The sequence below is a fragment of the Rhopalosiphum maidis genome, chromosome 4, assembly GCF_003676215.2.
Source record: "Rhopalosiphum maidis isolate BTI-1 chromosome 4, ASM367621v3, whole genome shotgun sequence".
Taxonomy (NCBI): domain Eukaryota; kingdom Metazoa; phylum Arthropoda; class Insecta; order Hemiptera; family Aphididae; genus Rhopalosiphum; species Rhopalosiphum maidis.
Genome location: NC_040880.1, coordinates 49,535,747 through 49,555,915, shown reverse-complemented (window position 1 = coordinate 49,555,915; position 20,169 = coordinate 49,535,747). Strand labels below are relative to the sequence as shown.

The following is a 20,169-nucleotide window of genomic DNA, read 5'->3' as shown; positions in this document are numbered from 1 at the left end:
CAATATTATTTAGTTAAAATTATATTTCAATCTCGAATAGTTGATACAATTGTATCGTACCCATGTTGAAGATTATTGTTCATTTATTTTTCAATATTATTTCATACAATTTCGATTTCGTTATTATATAATATTAAAAGGTTATTGGATTTTCTTTTTACCTCTGATAACGTAAAATAATTGTTACATCATTTTTTTTTTCAGTATTTCACTTATTATATTTGAATTATAATGAAACATAAATTATCAAAAGCCAATGTTTCTACAGTATATCTGTGACTTAACTCATAAATTCTATATAAATGTTATTTTCTCGTGGGAGTGTAAATCCTTCGTATGTTGGTATATGGTATATATACAATATAGAGATCTCGAAGGAAACTTATATTTTTTTCAATCAATTACCTTTATATATATATATATTTTTTTTTAACAATAATAATGATGGAAATAAAATTATATCTATACATCTAATGCAATAAAAATACACGATTGAACAAATCAATAATATATATATATATATATAAAGTTCTACAAACGATTATAACATCATGAAATTGTATTGCATGCCATTTTACCATGTATTAATAAAAATCCTTAACCGGATTAAAAATACATCAATACATTGGGTTGTCGAGTTCAATAAAATTGTTTTGTTGAATTCTAAGCACCCATGTGCCATGTGGTAGTTCAGATTAATTTATTCAGATGTATTTTTATACAAATATCATATATGTATTTATGAATATGTATATTGTATATGAGATACAATTTTAAATTATACTATATAATAAGCATGTATAATGTATTGCTATGATAGAAACGGTTATAAAAACAGCTTGATGTGAGATAGATTTAATGATTATAGGTAATAAACTTATAATTCTTGGTTTTGAACGATGAGAAATAATGCAACAGTTTATGTTAAATATATATATATATATATTTTAATTTATAATCAAATCAATTAAAGGCTTAAAAGGGTCTGCAGGAGCGCTTAATTTGAAAATGTTACGTTATACGTACATTCAATAAGGTAAAAGGTCGATAAAAGTATTATTTATGTTTTATTAACATTTATTAATTTAATATAAAATAGTAAATAATAATATCATTGATAAATCGAGTGGAAAATATTCTAAGGATTATTAAAGTATAACAGCATTGTAAGTTATAACCATTGTCTATCGTAAATTGACAAATAAAAAAATACATGAGCATTTTTATCATATCAAAAATTAAGATACATTTATTTTATTTATAAATTATAATATGAATAAAACGGCAGCTAAGCCGTAAGTATGCTGCTACTATTGTGGTAGAAAATCGAAATTTCATTTTTATATTTATGTATCAGCTAATTTATTATTTTATAGTTATACTACATTATTCTTAAATCATATTTTCAGTTTAGTTAAATCGTATGGTTTATAGCTATAGATTTCCGTATTCATTATTTTAGTTTTTTAGTGTATTATTAAAAAAAAAAAAAAAAACAACATATTAAAATAACCGATAAAAGAATAAAATGAAAAGTTTAAGTTTTAGAAAATGAACGATACTTTGTTTTTTTTTAACAGCGCATTTGTCATTAATAATAATAAATAACCTTAATTATATATTTATTTAACGACAAAAAATAAAGAAACCCAAAAATTTTACATGTATGCTTCAAGTTTAGTGTTTGTTAAGTTCTTGAAAATTGTTTGTATCCAAATAATTGTGAGTGGCATATTTTTTTCGGTGGGAGGAGGAGTAAATGGATAAAAGATTGGTATCAGAGCTTTATTTAGAACGTAGAAACTCTAAATATATCTCTAAATGATATTGTTATATCTAGTCCTAGTATCATCGTACAATACGATATTAAAATTAAAATAACTCTAAAGACACAATGACAATAATATAAATTATTTCTATATTTAAGTAATATGTATGTATAACTACTCAATTTATGCTAAGTATTATCACTATATGTGTGATAAACGATAATCATTGAAGTGTTATTTATTGTGTTGTTATTTTTATTAATTTGTTATGTAGTAAATGTACAATTAGTTTTTTCAGTAAATAAAATTTTTGATAGAATGAAACTTTACTATATTGTTAAAAAGATTCATTCAGAAACAATTCTGTAACAAAATAGATGTAACATTAAAAATAAAGTTTTTATATATACAACTAAATTAAATTGTAATGATATTGTTTTATTTTTTTGTCCACGAATACTAATCAGTTTAAACTTGAATTATGGCGCACAATACGATGTTTAACCCATTTAGTGAAGTATCAAAGCAAAACAACCAAAGAAAAATAATTGAATAAAAAATAAGAATAAAAAACAGCGAAAACATAAAAAGTCGAATAACAAAAACGGTTTAAATATATACAGTATATGGTTTTTCCAAAAAAATATTATTAGTATTTAGTCATAACAAAATCGGTTTTGTTTTAAAAAAAAAATTATAATAACAATAACGATAATACAATTGAATATTTTATAAATAGAAATCGACTCGATATCGATCGTTTACATTATGTACGAACTACCATTTTAATTTCAGTAGTGTTTCGTCCGTGCGGGTGTCAATTATTGACTTGAGAGCGTATAAGTCGCACGGTTGTTAACGTAAAATCATTTAGGATAAGCGCTTATTATTATTGCAGCCTTTGTGATAACCTATAATATATGTATACATTTATTGTAAACGTCGGGCGAAATAAATTCACGCAAACGGATTTCGAGTACGTTTTAATGCGAATAACTTCAACGGCGGTGAACGTGTCGACGTCTAAAGTCGTTTAATTGGTGCTCGTGTGCGCGTGCACACACACATGTCCATAAATATATTGTATACACAGCATCGCGATTTATTGCCTTTGCCCAATTCCTTTTAGTATGCGATTTTCTCCATCATCGGCATGCTCCGCGTACGTACAATATATAACTGTATATAAACCATATTATATACACGCGCGCGTTGTTGTGTATATATATATAGCGGTGTGTTTACTCGTTAACTCTAGGGTTGACAACCCGTTTGCGGACAGCAATAAAAGTGAAATCAAACGTTGAAAAGGGCGCGCTGCATATTTTCGAGGACGCGTACAATACCATATAATACTGTTATCGCGGGTGGAAAACGGGCACGATTAGCATACTTCCGGGTCGGGACGAGGGTCTGCGGAACAGCGCACCGTATGAATCGACGACGGCGAGTGGACATTTTTTATTCGTAATTTGTATGTATAATATAATAATATGTTGAATAGCATCACGTGTGATGTGGGGCAGGTATACGGATAATCGTCGGGCCGACCGTTGAAGACCCGGGATTTCCGGTCTTATTGAAATGGCCGAATCGAATTCAGAACGAAATATTTTATTTGTATAGGTAGTGTTATTATTTTTCACATTTATCTCTTAAAAATGATATTTTGTTTAAAATGTCCCCTGCGCACCGCATTCGTTCACCACGGCAAGTGTAATCGAGTATATCGAGTGAGACTGTAGTGCGGACGAGAACGTTGGCCTTTGCGATTCTTTTTATCCCGAATTTGCGTTCTCAAAAGATAATAATAATGTCTACGTTCAATTTATTTTGATTTTATTAAACGTTAAGTGCGTACCGATTATTCATTAATTATATATGATACTATATTTAATGATGTATCAGAAGATAACATTATTACACTTAATCGATAAATTAAGTCAGCGTTAAATATATACTCGAAGGAAGTTATTTTTTAAAATGTTAACAACCAATTTAATTTAAATGTAATGCAATTATAAACACGAAAAATTAAAGTTTAATTTTTTTGTGGATTAAATACACGTCATGTATATATTATATATTACGCGCGCGCGCGCGCGCGTGTGTGTGTGTTTATAATAGGTACTCGTTTATTGGGGAAATTAAACTGCGTACCAATATTTGTGTAGCCGGATGTGGCATTATCTTTGAGGAAACATTGCAGACAAATTATAAAAATAAATCCATACAAAAAAAATAATATATAATTTAAAAAATTAATTTCCGTAAATCTCAAATGCTGTGCGATTACTATTGAAGCTACAATAACAGAAAAGTGAGAAAAAAATAATGGTGCACTAATTGTAATATTCTGAGATATGACGATTTTTTTCATCTCGCTTAATGAGCAACGTCCGACGTAACGGTGTTTATTGATCTGAAGTTGTTTCATCGGGATATTAAAATACATAATACTCTTAAATATTGTGATATAGGAGTAAGTCTATTTATTGTTGTTTGTAGTGGGAAAAAATATGCAAATAATTATAAAATAATAAAGATAATCATCGTTTCTTTACACAAACTACCGTTTTAAATATTTAAATTTTTCCAGTTTACGTAAGCACAGCAGTACATTTTAAGCTCAGACTATCATTTTCAGAAAATATTGGATTTTAAAGACTACCATAATATTTCACAAACATTTTTTGGTTCTTTTCATTGAATTTGTTTAATTTATTTTCGAAACAAGATTTCGTGTACTTGAAATCTTAATAAGTAAATAATAACGAAAATATTCTGGCTATGGCTTTTATTTTAGAGCGATATTTATCTGATTGGGATTTTAATTTGTTATTATTAAAACTATTTATCAGTTAGGTATCTATTTGTCAGTAAAATATTGTGAAATTAAAAAAAAAAAACGATAACATTTATAAGAATGGTTCAATAGCAGAAACAGTGGTGTACCTTATGTACTTAAATTGCCTAAACATTACGCCTTTATCGTTTATGTTTTGCTGAATTTTTAAGTTATTCGTAATTTAAATAATAATTGGTTTTAGTACATACCAATTAGAAATAGCTAATATTACAAAAAACATACTAAAACGTTAAACTGGGAGGAATATAAATATTACTTCTATGTTAGTTCGCAAACATGTACACCAGGTACACATTGGTTCGAGTGCTATGGTTTAAGTTTGTGATTGACACATTGCAGTAAAAAATGTGTATTTGCCAAATAGCTAACTTAATAAAATATATAATATACAAAGCTATTGAAACGTGAAACCTCCCTTAACGGACACCTTTAAATAGTAAATACTTCCAAATAGTGGACATTTATTCCAGAACGGAAACATAATATTCACTATATTTATCAATAGGAAATCCTCTAACTACGTAATATTCTAAATAATGAATACTTTTATGACTAGATTTCGACAATTATTATCTAAGTATATTTTATTACTATGTGCATTTTACATATTATTATATTATTAAAGTTTATCTTATACGCCCTATGAAATTTCCGTCTCATTCAGTAACTGAATGTTCTTTTAAATAATAATACATAATATAAGTATACTCATAGATAAAAAATTATACAAATATACATATGTGTGTGATTTTTTGATATATTTTTAATTTTTTAATTTACCTTCTCCCCTCTATATAGCGGAAAAATTGTATTCATGCATGTTTTAAACTGGGATTTTTTAATATCTATAAATTTATATTCAATTTAAAACGAATAGATTATATTAATGTGTTATAATTATTCAATGTTTTATGCCGTAATGAAATTATATATAAATACATAATTTACATAATTAAATTAAAATCAATATATTATATTTTTAAATTATGAAAAATATAAACATAATGATGTCTGGATTTCATTATATTTCAAATTTTAGTTTAAAACATTGATGCTACAACAGTTATTTTAATTAAAACCATTAATTATTTTACTAATTTTTGAAATCATGGTAAGTAAAGAAAATAATTAAAATATATAAATTTACAACCAAAATTATTTCTAAAAAAAAAAAAGAAATACTACGTAACAATATAAGTAAGACATTTGATTAACTCGTGTTTGAGAGCAATAAAAAATGGAAATTTTCATAGAATAGAGGAATACATTTTCTTATTGTATTAAAATGTCCATTATTCTTTCTATATAGCAGTTAAAAATCCCATATACGCGTACGGCGACATAATAAGATACGTTCGGTATATTTTAAAACTTGTTTGGATGTATTTTTTAGTAGGTACTTTTCCGAGTTGAAAAAGTGATCCATAACCTAGACTCTAGAGACTTTAAATATCCAAAAATTATTTATTCTAGTACTTTGGAGATTTAACATTATTTTTGGTAAATTGTTTACTATTCATAGACGTTAGAAAGTATTTTTTTTTTTATTTTAATTTTTAAATTTGTAATTTAAAACTAGGAAACTTTAAATTGTAACGCTATGGTATTTCTGTATATACTATATGCATTTAATAATATATTTATAAATCAATATTTTTAAAGTTCAATATTGAGAAAATAAAACATGATCAAAAATATTTTATAAAAGCTTTAGCTATAGGAAATAATAATTTTTAATTATAAACCACATTTATAAAAACTGTTAAACAAGGTAATTTAAAACGGTTCAAATTTTTATGGTGGTTGAAGGATTTTTTTTATAAAGCATATTGAAATAAATCAAAATGTTTTTATTGGAACTAAAATTCTATTGGTATTCTATCGGTGATTAAAATATATTATAGTTGCAAATATATTTCAGTAGAGACATACTTGTACAACAAATTAAAGGCTAAAACTTAAATTGTTTTACTATTATAAGCTCAAATAGTTTGATATACATAGTTTTAACAGATATTTGTATTAAAAATATACATTTTTGCAGTATCACTGTTATTTAACATAATGAAATGTAAACAAATTAAATCACCACTGATTATAATTTACTTTTAATTAGTCTTAGAAAATAAATACTGGTAGTTCTATCATGATAAAATTATATTTAGTTCAAAAACATAAAACACAAGTACTTGTATACACCATAAAATAATACACACATAATTTATGTTTCTATACAAATTGATTTATATAACTGTCTACAATCATTTCATTATATAATTTTTTTTCAAAAACATTTTTTTTTTAATTTCATCAAATTGTATAAAAAAATATTCTCAAAAAAGTTAAAAGTTTTTGAAATAATAAATGTAGACACTTGAATTGATCACGTTATACATATCCAACACATTGAATGTATTTATTATTTCATAATGAAATTAAATACAAATGACAAATGACAAATAAATTATTTATTAAATTTAAAAAGATCAAAAATTTGTTTTAATTATTTTAAAATATTATAAGTACAATTTAAATTTAAAAATAATTCAATTTAATTCTTCAATACAGTTTTCAATCATAGAAATTAGTTTTGGAATTTTAAATTATTAATATAATGAATTTGTATAAATAATAGTATGTCTTATACATACATATACCTTATTTATTGTATAAATTATACATTTAAAATTATGTAAATCAAAAGTATGGTAATAATAAATTGTCGATAGTTTATATGAGATGAACTATAAAAAAAAAATATATGTATATAACATCATTTTGTTTATTTTATACTTGCAAATACATATATTATTTATTGGACAATTTTTCAAAGCATATACATTATCAGCTTTTATAAAAATATCTATTTGTGACTAATTTAATTTCAGATGTATGTACAATTAAAATTATTGGCTTGGAAATATGCTAATTATTTATACTAAATTCACTTAATATCACATATGATTCAATCTAATTAGTAGCACATTTAAATCGATAAAAAAAAAAAAATAACAAGTCCTTTAGCAATAGTTAAAGTTCACATAATATATGTAATTTTATAATATAATTGATTGTACATACGAATAATATTGAAAGCATAACATCATAATTCGTTTACTCGTGTATAATATAATATAATATTCCCTCTCAATTTTTCTCGATCATCAATGGTATGAATTAATCTTCTATTTTAATCAGATAATAAATCTAAACATTTATTTATATTACAAAAAAACGTGCAATTATTTACCTCCAATCAAATGCTTATCCTGAATTTATATTATGTTAAACAAAATATACCAAGATAATAATGGTAAGTTACATGTGAGTGCTAAGAAACAGGAACTATAAAAATTCCATAAACATATCAATGAATAAAATGGAGCACTTTTAATGTATATACCTTTATCGTTGTATAATATAATAGTGTTATGTTCAACGCCCATACATAATAATTACCGTGACACTTGTTCGTTTCAAAATATAAATAATGGCAGTAATAATGTTATTAAAATATTATTATGTTATTCAAAATAAAAAAGTCTATTCAGTTGCGCGTTATTCACAATAACACATCGGTACATCATATTTTTATTTTCTTCTTTCACTGTTTAACATGATGTTGTTGTTGGAGTTAGATAACATTATCATTACAATGCGTATTCATGATTATAATTATCATAACCTATGTACAAATAATGTAGTATTATGTTTTCTTACACTTTATTTACGATCAATATCTCAACAATTATACATCTTAAATAATAAATAAACAAAACTTGTTTATTTTTATTGAATCATACATTTAAACTGGAAATGTATTAGCTGTTCGTTTTTATTTATTATAAATGAAAAGAAAACGCTTAAAACATACTCCCCGGAGTGCCATTAATATTGAATTTGGGAGTATCGTACAATATTTAAGTGAAGGGAAAATGTAATTTGATAACAATTTATAAAAACGTATTACGGTTTCTGATTAGGTACAACTATATAACATGATATTATTATACCAAGAAAACTAATTAAAAATGGATTTTTGAAAAATTGTTACGACAATATCGAGTTCTGTGAATTTTTATTTAGACGGAAAAAATCGATATACAGAAACAAAATAGTTGGTTTTTCATGATATATTTATCTCATTAACGATAAGGGTTCGTATTTCGACCATCCAATAACTCTAAGCTAACACACGCCGTACAATGGACCGATCTTTGCCTTGCACGCGAGCAGTCGTTGTTTTCAAACTAGTTCAATAATTGTATAGTTTTAGGTAGAACGACAGTGTTGAACCTCTACGAGGTCGCTTTGCCGGAATATACATAGCTTTTATTATATCTGTTTTTTTTCATTCTGTCACCCGAGAAGGAAGAAAATCCTTGTCGTTGAGAAAATAAAACCAGGTTAAAGTTCACGATGACCAACACGTGCCGAATTCGACCCAAAGGTCCTTCGTTTAAGTCTGAAATATATAAACCTTCGACGTTATCCGTAAGGGATTGTATTATTATGATACTGCTTAGTATTTGTATACCTAAAACTTCTTCTGTAATATGTATTTAGTATTCAGTGTCTTACGTTTTGTTTTCGTACGTATACTATTAGAACGGTTATAATATTTGAAAATAAGCATTTATTCTAAAGTTTATTTTTTGTGAACAGTGATGGGATTTGTGTACATATTATTTTTAATTTTTATTTATTTATAAACATACTATTTGTACTCAAAACTTAACGAGTAAATATGATGGAATCATGAATGTATTATAGTAATAATTATATAATTACATGACGAGGGAGGTTATCCAATTATCCATTGGTAGAGCCCTCTAAATCCAATTAGTTATTTAATTAATTTAAGCTATTAGTTTAAAAGATCTCGATCATATTACCTTTTGAGACGACACGGAGAGTAGTTAAGAAGTTATAAACATAAAGTTTTCCTTTGTAGTTTGGTGTGAAATTTAGTGCAGTGTGAATAGTTCATATAACAATTTTCTTAGGCTTATTTTGATTTACAATCTGATTGTCCGGATAATTATTATCGAAATGTTTTTGAAGGGAAGATGAAGCTATCATGTGGTGTATGTCAAAAGCCATAATAGTTGTATCATCAGCATAAGTTGCTATGTGTAGTTGTATTTGCTGTTTTGGGAGTGTCTGATGTGTTATGTGTATACTCTGTACACACTGAATAAATCAGGGAAAAGATCGATCTTTTGAGGGACTCTTGTAGATAGTGAGAAATAAGGGGAAATCGATGAGTTGTTTTGTCTGACTACAAATATGTATACATATTATTTAAATGCGCAATAAATATACATGTGATAAGAACAAACATATATAATAGTAAATAAACGTCGATTGAAGAGTTTATCTGACTCCTGAACACAAAAAGCAATTTAAATTATATGATATGTACTATTATATTATATTCTATGGTATTAACTGAGTTAAAGTTGAATATCATATTTATTCAGTTTACTGAATTGCTAGTTGATTTTTTAACAGCGAGTATACGATCTGACTGTATATTATAAGAATAACAATTATGGTAACTATCCTCAAGGCTTAATGACCCATGTAAAATAGTATGATTTATTTAGTTTAACTATTAAGAAATAATACACGCTATTGTACAAATATAATTATATATATATATTTTTTAAAACATCAATTTTGCAAGTTTGAAATAGTACACCTCACTTATATACATAAATCTCCTTTAAAATAATTGCAGTCTATCCGCACGTCATATTACATTATAGTATCACATATTTTACAACCAATATAGCTCACATGTTATAGGAATATCATAGTTGTGAATTGTTTTCTTCCACGAGTATAATAGCTAGTGAAATAAGTTTATTTAAGTAATGGTGGTAAACTGGTAAACATTGGCGTAAAAAATAGGGGGCTCATGGTTACACCTCACTTCACGTAATATCAGGCACTTTATCAGGCATTATTTATTTTGCTTACTTTATATACTTTATGTAAATATGTTTTTTTACAAGACTAATTTTTGATAAAAATATTGTCCGTAATAAATTTCTTCGAACTTTATTGAATATTTGAACTCGTAACTATATTAATATATTGTTAATTCACTCTCCATACCGTAATTGTTAAAAGGAATAAATTGATTGTAATTTAGTAGGAATTGTATATACCTAGTAATATATTACATAATATTGTATCAGTGGGTATAGAAATTAGAAATTAAACGTTACATCATAAATACAGAAATACATTGTAAACTAATTAATCTTATACGACTTTAATTTTTATGATTTTCAATCAAGGCAATCCAATGTAACATATAACTGTATTTTCAATATCTATGTAGGTATATACTTACTATTAATATTTAGTTTGTATATACTAAAATTGCTCGTGATGTACATTGTTGATAAAATATTAAAGTATATTATGATCGTTAAAATATCATCATAAATTTATTCTTGAAGAAAACATTATTTGACTAACAAATATTTAATTAGGTTCTACCGAGCTCGATATCACTTAGTGACTTGAACCACATAAAGTAAATATTTTACAACACACTAAGAACTTGTGGAGCTCAAAATGCCTAAACTATATTAGAATGTTTGATATAAAATGTACATTTTAAAAATAACCTATAAACTTACATATTTTTTAAAATAACCTATAAAAATATATTTCAATAAGTTTTAAGGAACGTTTAGTATAATATAATGAATTTTTAATAATATAAAAGTGTATAATGCATATATAACATAAATAGGTAGTTAACACATTTAAGTACGTGTTAGGTTATATAGATTTATACAGGTGTTTAATTAACACGGTTAATACTATGATTATAAAAACTTAATTTATTTAACTGAGTTAGTAAATAAAATATGTAAGCAAACGTTGTAAATAAACCTTTTTTATCCGCTATAATGTTATAATGACCTACATTATATAGCTATAATATTACAGTACAAATATTAAATAAATCGTATGTTATTTATGAATGCAAAAGAAAGTTTATAAACATAAAAATGTCATGACGATTTAGAGTTAGAAATTATAAAGCACTGCAATGAATATATTAAAATATAACTAGAATTTTATTGTACTGTGTGGTAAATGAAACATGATATTTTAAGCTCCTGCGGATTACATGCAGAATATATCCATATTTATTAAAATATAATTTATTCAACAATAAAAACAAAATCACAAGGTATTATTATAATATTCACCAAATCATTATTCTACCAGAATATTTAGTTGAATTCAGAATTATAACTGCATATTACAATAAAATTCGAGATAGGTAAACTTGTTGTAACGAACAATTAACAAATTATTAATTTATATACATTAACATTTTAACATTTTCAAAATGGTAATAAAAATATATTATATTTATAAATAAATAATAATTTTGAAAATACGTCGTGCTCGTACCCATCTTACTAACGCACAAAAAGCAAATTTTAAATTCATAATAATCCATTTTATTCTGTTATTTTAGTCTCCAACCAGAGTCCTTTTTCGTATGCAATTATTTACCGTTGAATTCAAATTTAACATATCAATTACATTACAGTTATCTACTTAATGATAGGATATACTTGATATTTACAGGCTACTATACAGGAGAGCGATTACCTGCTTACCTGCTTTTATAAAATAATCATCTTGTATAGGTAATATACCTATATTGTTTTTACATTATTATTATTATTATTTTAATAAATTGTACTTATTTGTCTATATGCAAAGAAGTTTTTTTTATTATATAATAATATTAAAGAATTTTAGTCATATGATATTATTTTATGGGAAGTATAAAGAAATATTTCGTATAATAATATTTAATATTAGCTATATTTAAATTCCTTATACAAATATTTATTTTTTATCGAATAATGCTAAATTTTGTCAACTCGTCAATACTTATATTATTGACATTAAAACTTCAATTAGGGTTTTTGCTTTCTAAATTTTTCTATCGACTTTTTTACATTTTTATCATTATTTTCTTCATTTTAATTATCTCATATAATATTCAATGTTGCAACATAATGATGAAAAATATGTTATGCGGGTACTGGATATTTTATTGGAACATTTATTTTATCGCCAATAATTTTTACCATAATTTATTATTTCCACATTTCACTAATATCTCTTTTTTAAAAATCATATTGAATTTTGCAGTACAAATATAATATCTTACATTATAACTCACCTATTACATTTCAAAAAACTGTTGTCTATATAAATATATATATCTTTTTTGTACAATATTTAAATATGATGTAGGCAAGACTATATTTATATGATAAAGAGCCATATTTTATGTGCCTATTTTTGTCTTACTATTGAATACTAAATTTTAAAAAATGTTTCCATATATTTTTAGGCCAAGTGGACCTATGGACACAAGAATCACAAGGGTGCCGGTGCAATCACGATTTACTTAGACAAGACTGCGCCTGTTGTGTACCACACGGCGGATGCCAATGCGGAGCACTAGCGCTGAACCGTTGTGCGCAATGCGGTTTGGAGCAACATTGCACTAATAGTACGTATATTTGTATATAATGTACTGTATTATAATGTAATTACCTATATTTAATATTCATCTAAATGTTGTGTTAACAGACTGGTATAAATTTTATATTATGTAATCGTTTTCAAATTTATAACGCTAACGCAACATTTAGAAGACTTCTCAATATATAATATACATATATATATATATATATATATATATATATATACGACGTGTCAGATGAGCCATATTATTATTATATCTACATAATAGATACACTACAATGTTATAGTTTTGATTAGGTTGGCAAACAAACAAACAAAAAACAGCGCCATATCAAATGTCTATTGAAATCGATACTTTAACAATAACTCAATTTTAAACATAAGTCAATAATAAAATACAAAATACAACATTCATCTTATAATATCTTGATGATAGGTACCCACACGTCATTTATCGACTCTGTTTAAACTAGTATTATACATTCATGCAAAACACAACAGATGAATACATTTTTTTTATCATCAATATTAATGTCACTTGTCGATACGCGACTTCGGGAATTTTTTTACGATAGAAATCGTTTCGTGGCACGGAAGTAATAGATGCAATGACGTCCAACGTCCAACCAATCGTTTCTACGGGTCTTGCGAACGAGTATGTGTATAATATACAGAGTGATTATTTTTACACTCTACCAATGTACATACATTTTCTCAATTAAATGTATGTATTAACCTAACATTTTTTTTTTTTATATATATTTTTAAGATATTAAAATATTCTTATTCTAAATATTATATTATAATTAATGTATACGTAATATAATTTCAAATTAAATTAAATTTTCAATGATATTAACTTACTGAGAATACGACTGTTTATTGATTAAAGAATCACTTCATATAACCAGTGATTACGGCGACTATGGCACGAGTGAACCGTAACCGCCAGCGTTTAGCGAACCCTACAGCAATAGCGGCCAGCTTTTATAATCAGTATCGTCACGTATAGATCCTAGTAATGCTTTCGAATAACTAACCAGTTAAATTATCCAACCAGGGGTGGTTAACAAGAGCAGAGCTTATTGAACCGATCAGTGTGATGTGAGTATTTACACAAAACCAATCAGATTAAAACTATATACAGAATGATTCACCAAACACGCTTACTCCTATTTTTTCATAATATGATAATAAATAAATTCAAATTTTGAATTCAAAAATGTTAAGTATACTTGAAGATTATATTTTTTTGAATGTAAATGTTTTATAACATTTAAGGAGTTCTGCGTCAATATAAACTTATCTTTTCAAATTAGACCTTTTTATTGGACAACATTAAGCAGATGATTTTTTTTTAAATTTTAGTAACTTCTATTCAAATACAGTAGAATAATTTTCGAAGTTTAATAAATAATAAATTCAAAAGAACACAGGTATATTTTGAATTGTTGTTGAATCATTTTGAATATGACTATCTTTTACCTTTAAATTTGAATAATTCAGAAACTGTTGGTTTGAATTTTTTATCTAGATATATAAATATTTTCAAAAAAAGTCATCCGATTAACTATTTAAAGGAAAAAAGGGCAATTCTCATTTGAATAAAAGAATTCGATACCACAGGAGGTACAAGACACCCCTTATATTGTATAAAAATGTAAATAATTGAAAATATAGTCTTTAAATATGCTTACTTAATCATTTTAAAATTTAAAATTTTAATAAATTAATTATTAGAAGAAAAAAATAGAGTAATCATGCATTGTAAATCGCTCTAAGTATAATATTTATTACAATGAATTATAATCATATATATATTATAATAATATAACTGATAAATTAGTTGATGTCGAACAAACTGTCATATTTTCCAATACAAATTGTTAAACATTATATTAATACTTTCTTTTTATATAAATCGAACAAAAAAAAAAAATCATTGATATACGAGTACAAATGTAATTATTAGTACCATATTAAATAACCATTGACATAAAACTCGACTTTCAAACATCTAAAAAAGATTGAAAACACATAATAATATTCAAATTTTATAAAATGAACCACACAAAACCCTATACATACCATAATACGGCGGACGCTAAACAATATTAAGAGTATTATAATTTAATAGTATGTATGGCTATTATCATTATTATGTGTGTTATGCACTTGTACGAATGTATAGTGTTTGTATATATGTTTGTGTATATTCATCAATGACTACTTACCTATTATCCTACTTATTATAAGTAATAATAATTTGTATTAATACAGTGTGCAGTATTAATAACAATCCATTATTTTAAGGTATATGTATTTACATAATTGTATGTGTACATGTAATACACACCATCTGCACGCCGGAACTGCAGAAGTAATTTTTTGGTTATTAAATGTACCGGTGAATTAAAAAACACAAAGCGGATAAAATGGAAGCGCATAATAATATGTATGATCAGGTATTGTATAAAACTACAAAGTATAATACTGTAAATGGAAATCCGGTAGAATTTTAGAATATAGGTGAGCCTCTGTTCTTTCTACTTTGGCTGTGTTTTATATTATACCTAAACATTCCCTTATCAAAACGGCCTCCGTTTTGAATATTTTTCGTGAACATCAAAAATATTCCATAGAAATTATATTTATACATTATGTAAGGAATTATGTTTGGATAACTTTTAAAATACCTCACATTCTCGTGACATTAAACGTCTTTTTAACATCGTGTATGTATAATATAATACATGATAACGTATTTGTGTAAAAATTATGTCGACATGCGTTGTCATAATAATATTTTCTGCAGCTTGAAGCTATTCTGTAAAACAGTTTTTTTTTTTATTTATTACAGTATTTTTTCATTTTCCCACATATATTATAGAATGCTGTGTATTATATGGATATTATATAATTCAATGAAATAATTAAATTAATGGATAAAAACCAATTAAAAATGTACAAAAAAATTAAACAAAACACCGATAAAAATATTGTTTTAATCTCACCATACATACAAAGCATAGTATTTTTTTTTTTTAGTAAGGGTAGTTAAACAGGGTAGAAATAAGTCACTTTCAATTCTGTGTATGTAATGCACAAGAGAATCACAGAAGAGGTGACTATTGAGAGTATTGCTGAAACGGAATGGGGCTGACTGTAATATTTCTATAGACCACTGCATCACAATTGAATATACCTACTCACCGATCGAGTTTGCCGGCGTGTAAATAATCATCCCAAAGAACAAATACATTGCAGAATACGTGCAAAACTACAAGCATATACAAATTGAATTTTTTTTTCTCAAATATTTATTATTGTTCTTGTAAATAATTTTCAATTTCTTTGTTTTTTCGATGAATATTTAAATGCCCATAACTACTACCCACGCACATCCTGTCAAATATACCATTCACCATTACAATATTATACAGCATTTTTTCCCTTCACAACAATATATTTTATTACCCGACATTTTTTAATAAACAATAAAATACAAAAAAACTATGCAGTCATGTATAATTACACTACTTACATAATAAATTGTAGTTGTATATTATGTATAAATATTATGCTAGCTGTGAGCACCCTTGCGAGAGATAAACAATTATATTATAATAACGGCGTACCTAACGTTAACTTATATAATTCATGTTTAACAACGAACACAACATTACTCAACATGCGTGTGTTATACAGATATATATGTATAATATTTTGTTTAACCCCTTTACCACTCCAGATAAAATATATTATCTTATCTATGTCACTGCTTGTTGTAATTAACGTTTTCGTAATGTTTGAAGTATTTGTCAAATTATTTATACTTGTTTATACCACAGTTTTCTACTTTAATTAAACGGCAACTACCGTGTAACAACCGTTCAATTTCTAAATAAAAATTGAACAGTGATATTATTTTGTAGTAAACCTTACAGTTACAAACCACAAATTAAGTTTACATTTCACGGTGGAAAATATTTTTTTCTCGATTTAGTCGTTGCAAATATACTATTTTAATATCGCAATTGTCCACGATGACTATTTGTGCTTTTGAGATATACGCCTACGGGTATATTTATTTTATTACAAAAATATATTTATTTTTACGACGTCTATAGTTAATGGGCAACGAATTAAATACAATAGGTATATTATTTTTTTAGATATTTATTTAATTTCTGAAGACTTGCAGAAAACCATCTAGAAACATTAAAACGCCAAAAGGTCAAAAAAAATAAGATACTCTGGAAAAATAATGGTTTTATCTCGTGTGAATTGCGGCCGGATGAAACGAGATTTTGGTTATAAGCCAATAACGCAATACGCGTATATATATTCCATGTAGTAGAATTTCGGGAAAATGCAGAAAAATACTCGAATACCAAACCCCTTGTCTTGCCAGTAAAAAATAATTTTCAGTAAAATTAAAAGTAAATATAACCATTATAATTAAATTATGATTCAAGTATCGGACTTCGCTTAACTTTGATCGATTCTCCAATTAGATTATTTCAATTCGAAGTCATTTATTTTGATTCGCGAAGCACGATTATAGAGAATCTATAATAACCGTAATACGAATGCCATTGATAAAGAAAACCTAGTGTTATGTAAATAATAACGACAGCATGTCGCCAACGTTGTTACTAATATATTATATAAATAATGAAACAATGGTTTGTTCCTTGATTAATCGCTTAAAAATGTTACCATAAATAACTATTATACTATAATAACTAAACTGATATTATTTATTAATTATTATAATAATATAAATAAGACTGTAAAATACAAATATGTAAATCAACATAATATTCAAATCATAGTCACAATACAAATTAAATTAATTAATAATTTTAAGAAAAATGTTATTATTTAATTATATTACTGAAAAATGTTTGCTTTTGCTGTAATATCTTGATAAAATAATAATAATATTTAACTTTGTAACACAAACAATTTTTTTTACTACTAAACTTTTTCACTAAACAATTGTTTAAATTTAATTATCTTAAATTTTTTGTTGAATATAAATAAACAGTAAATGTAAATAAAATGTATCAAATACTCTTAGATTTTGACTGATAACAAATTTAATTATTCATTTAAGTAATTTCTAGTTTATGCTTTGAGTTTTTCACTACTTTAAAATTAAGTCAAACTAAATTCGATCTTTTTATAAAATTTAATTTATAAAATCCAAATTCGTTGTAAATAAATACTTCACTCTAAAAATATTTAATTTAACTTTTTCTATATTTTATTCAAAATCTCAATATTTTATTAACCTATTTTATTAACTATATTCAAATATGACGTAGGTATTCGATTTTCATAAAACGTCAACATACGTTATTTCTGCTAGTTAGCTACAAACATTCTATCGAGATAAATTTGAAAATTTAATAATATTGTATTTATGCAAAACATATTTAATAATAATAATAATACTTTTTAAAAAAATTTTCTAAATACAAATTATATACACAAATATATAACCTGTAATTAGAAAATTATGTATTTAAAGGTACTGATTTATGTTTATTCATTTATTAAATCATGAATATTATATTTTAAAAAAAATTAGGAGTCTAAATAGTTTAATTAGTAATTACAACTTATTGTTAGTAAGTTTCAAAAATGTTTACTCATATTAAATCACTTTTATAATTTAACTGTATATTAAGTATATGGAAATATAAATAAGTGTTCTATGGTATAAAAGCCTCAGTTTAATATTATATTTATTATAATATGATAATAATATAACACTGTTATTTAAATTAATTACATTTTTTAATTGACCTACTCTTATTTCTAAACAAAACATTCGTTTTTAGAAGAAATAGTCAATTGTATTTTTAATTTCATAAGATAAATTAAATTTTCTCTGGAATATCCAAAATTGAGTACTTAGGATTTTGGTATCTCGGGTACGATATTAATTAGTAACCACTCGGTCCATCCAATAGCCGGCAAACCTAGTTATTATGTGTCGCCAGATAAAAATATAATTTTTCAGCTTTCGATATTATTTCAAGAATATTTGAAAGAAGAAAAAATAATTATTGTCTGAAAAAAATGGCCACACTTACATATCTATTTATTGCAATACAAAAAAATTATTTTTCAAGTACAAAATAGAAAATGGTACTGCGAAGTAAAAATATATAAATATTTTGTTGGAAACATGCAATAGAATGAATTCTAATATATTTAATTCAGTATATATGTTATAGCCTATATAAAAATAAATGATTTTCGATCAGTGATCAATTATATTTAAATTTGTAATATTATATTTATTAATAATAATACGATAAAATATTTTAATAATACAATGTTACAATTTTTTATTTTATAATATTAACCTAAAAAACAGTTTTAGATACGATTATTTGTCATTGTTTTAAAAATATTTACAAACACCACTCAACTACATTTCGATGAGATAAGCAGAAGGAAACGAGTGTCTAATAATATTAGGTATCTATACCGTATCCACTGTTCAGCTTATATTTTATAATTATACGATTTCACTAATTTTATATACATATTATATTATTATTTATTAGCATAAAAAAAATAAAATAAATACATTTCGAAAAATCGTATTTGAAAATTAAATTTTTTCATACTATAATCGTAACAATATTAACCAAATTTTAAAAATAATAAAATATTCAAACATTTCATAAATACTTAAATTTATAAGTGGCCTGAACCATTTTAAAATTAAAGAAGTCATATTAACAAGGTTATTTTATAACTCTGTATAATCCTGAAAATAAATCATACAAAAAATATCTACTTAACTACAGAAGATTTGAAATTACTTTAAACATTTTTTAATTTATTTACAATCATGTGTATATTAACATTAAAAAATAAATAAAAAAATTAAATATTTTTTTATTAATATTAAAAACACTATGCACTTTTCTCAAATATTGTTATGAATTTCTTCAGTAGGAA

At 24.9% G+C, this 20,169-nt stretch overlaps 1 protein-coding gene across 2 annotated transcripts in view; it reads left to right on the top strand.

Moving 5' to 3' along the window:
- LOC113556761 overlaps nucleotides 1–20,169 on the top strand; it is a 169,712-nt gene that overhangs the window by 102,583 nt on the left and 46,960 nt on the right. For both annotated transcript variants that reach the window (XM_026961892.1, XM_026961891.1), the window contains one exon: nucleotides 13,046–13,207. In XM_026961892.1, coding sequence (XP_026817693.1) covers nucleotides 13,046–13,207 — 162 coding nt within the window. The remainder of the gene's footprint in view (nucleotides 1–13,045; nucleotides 13,208–20,169) is intronic.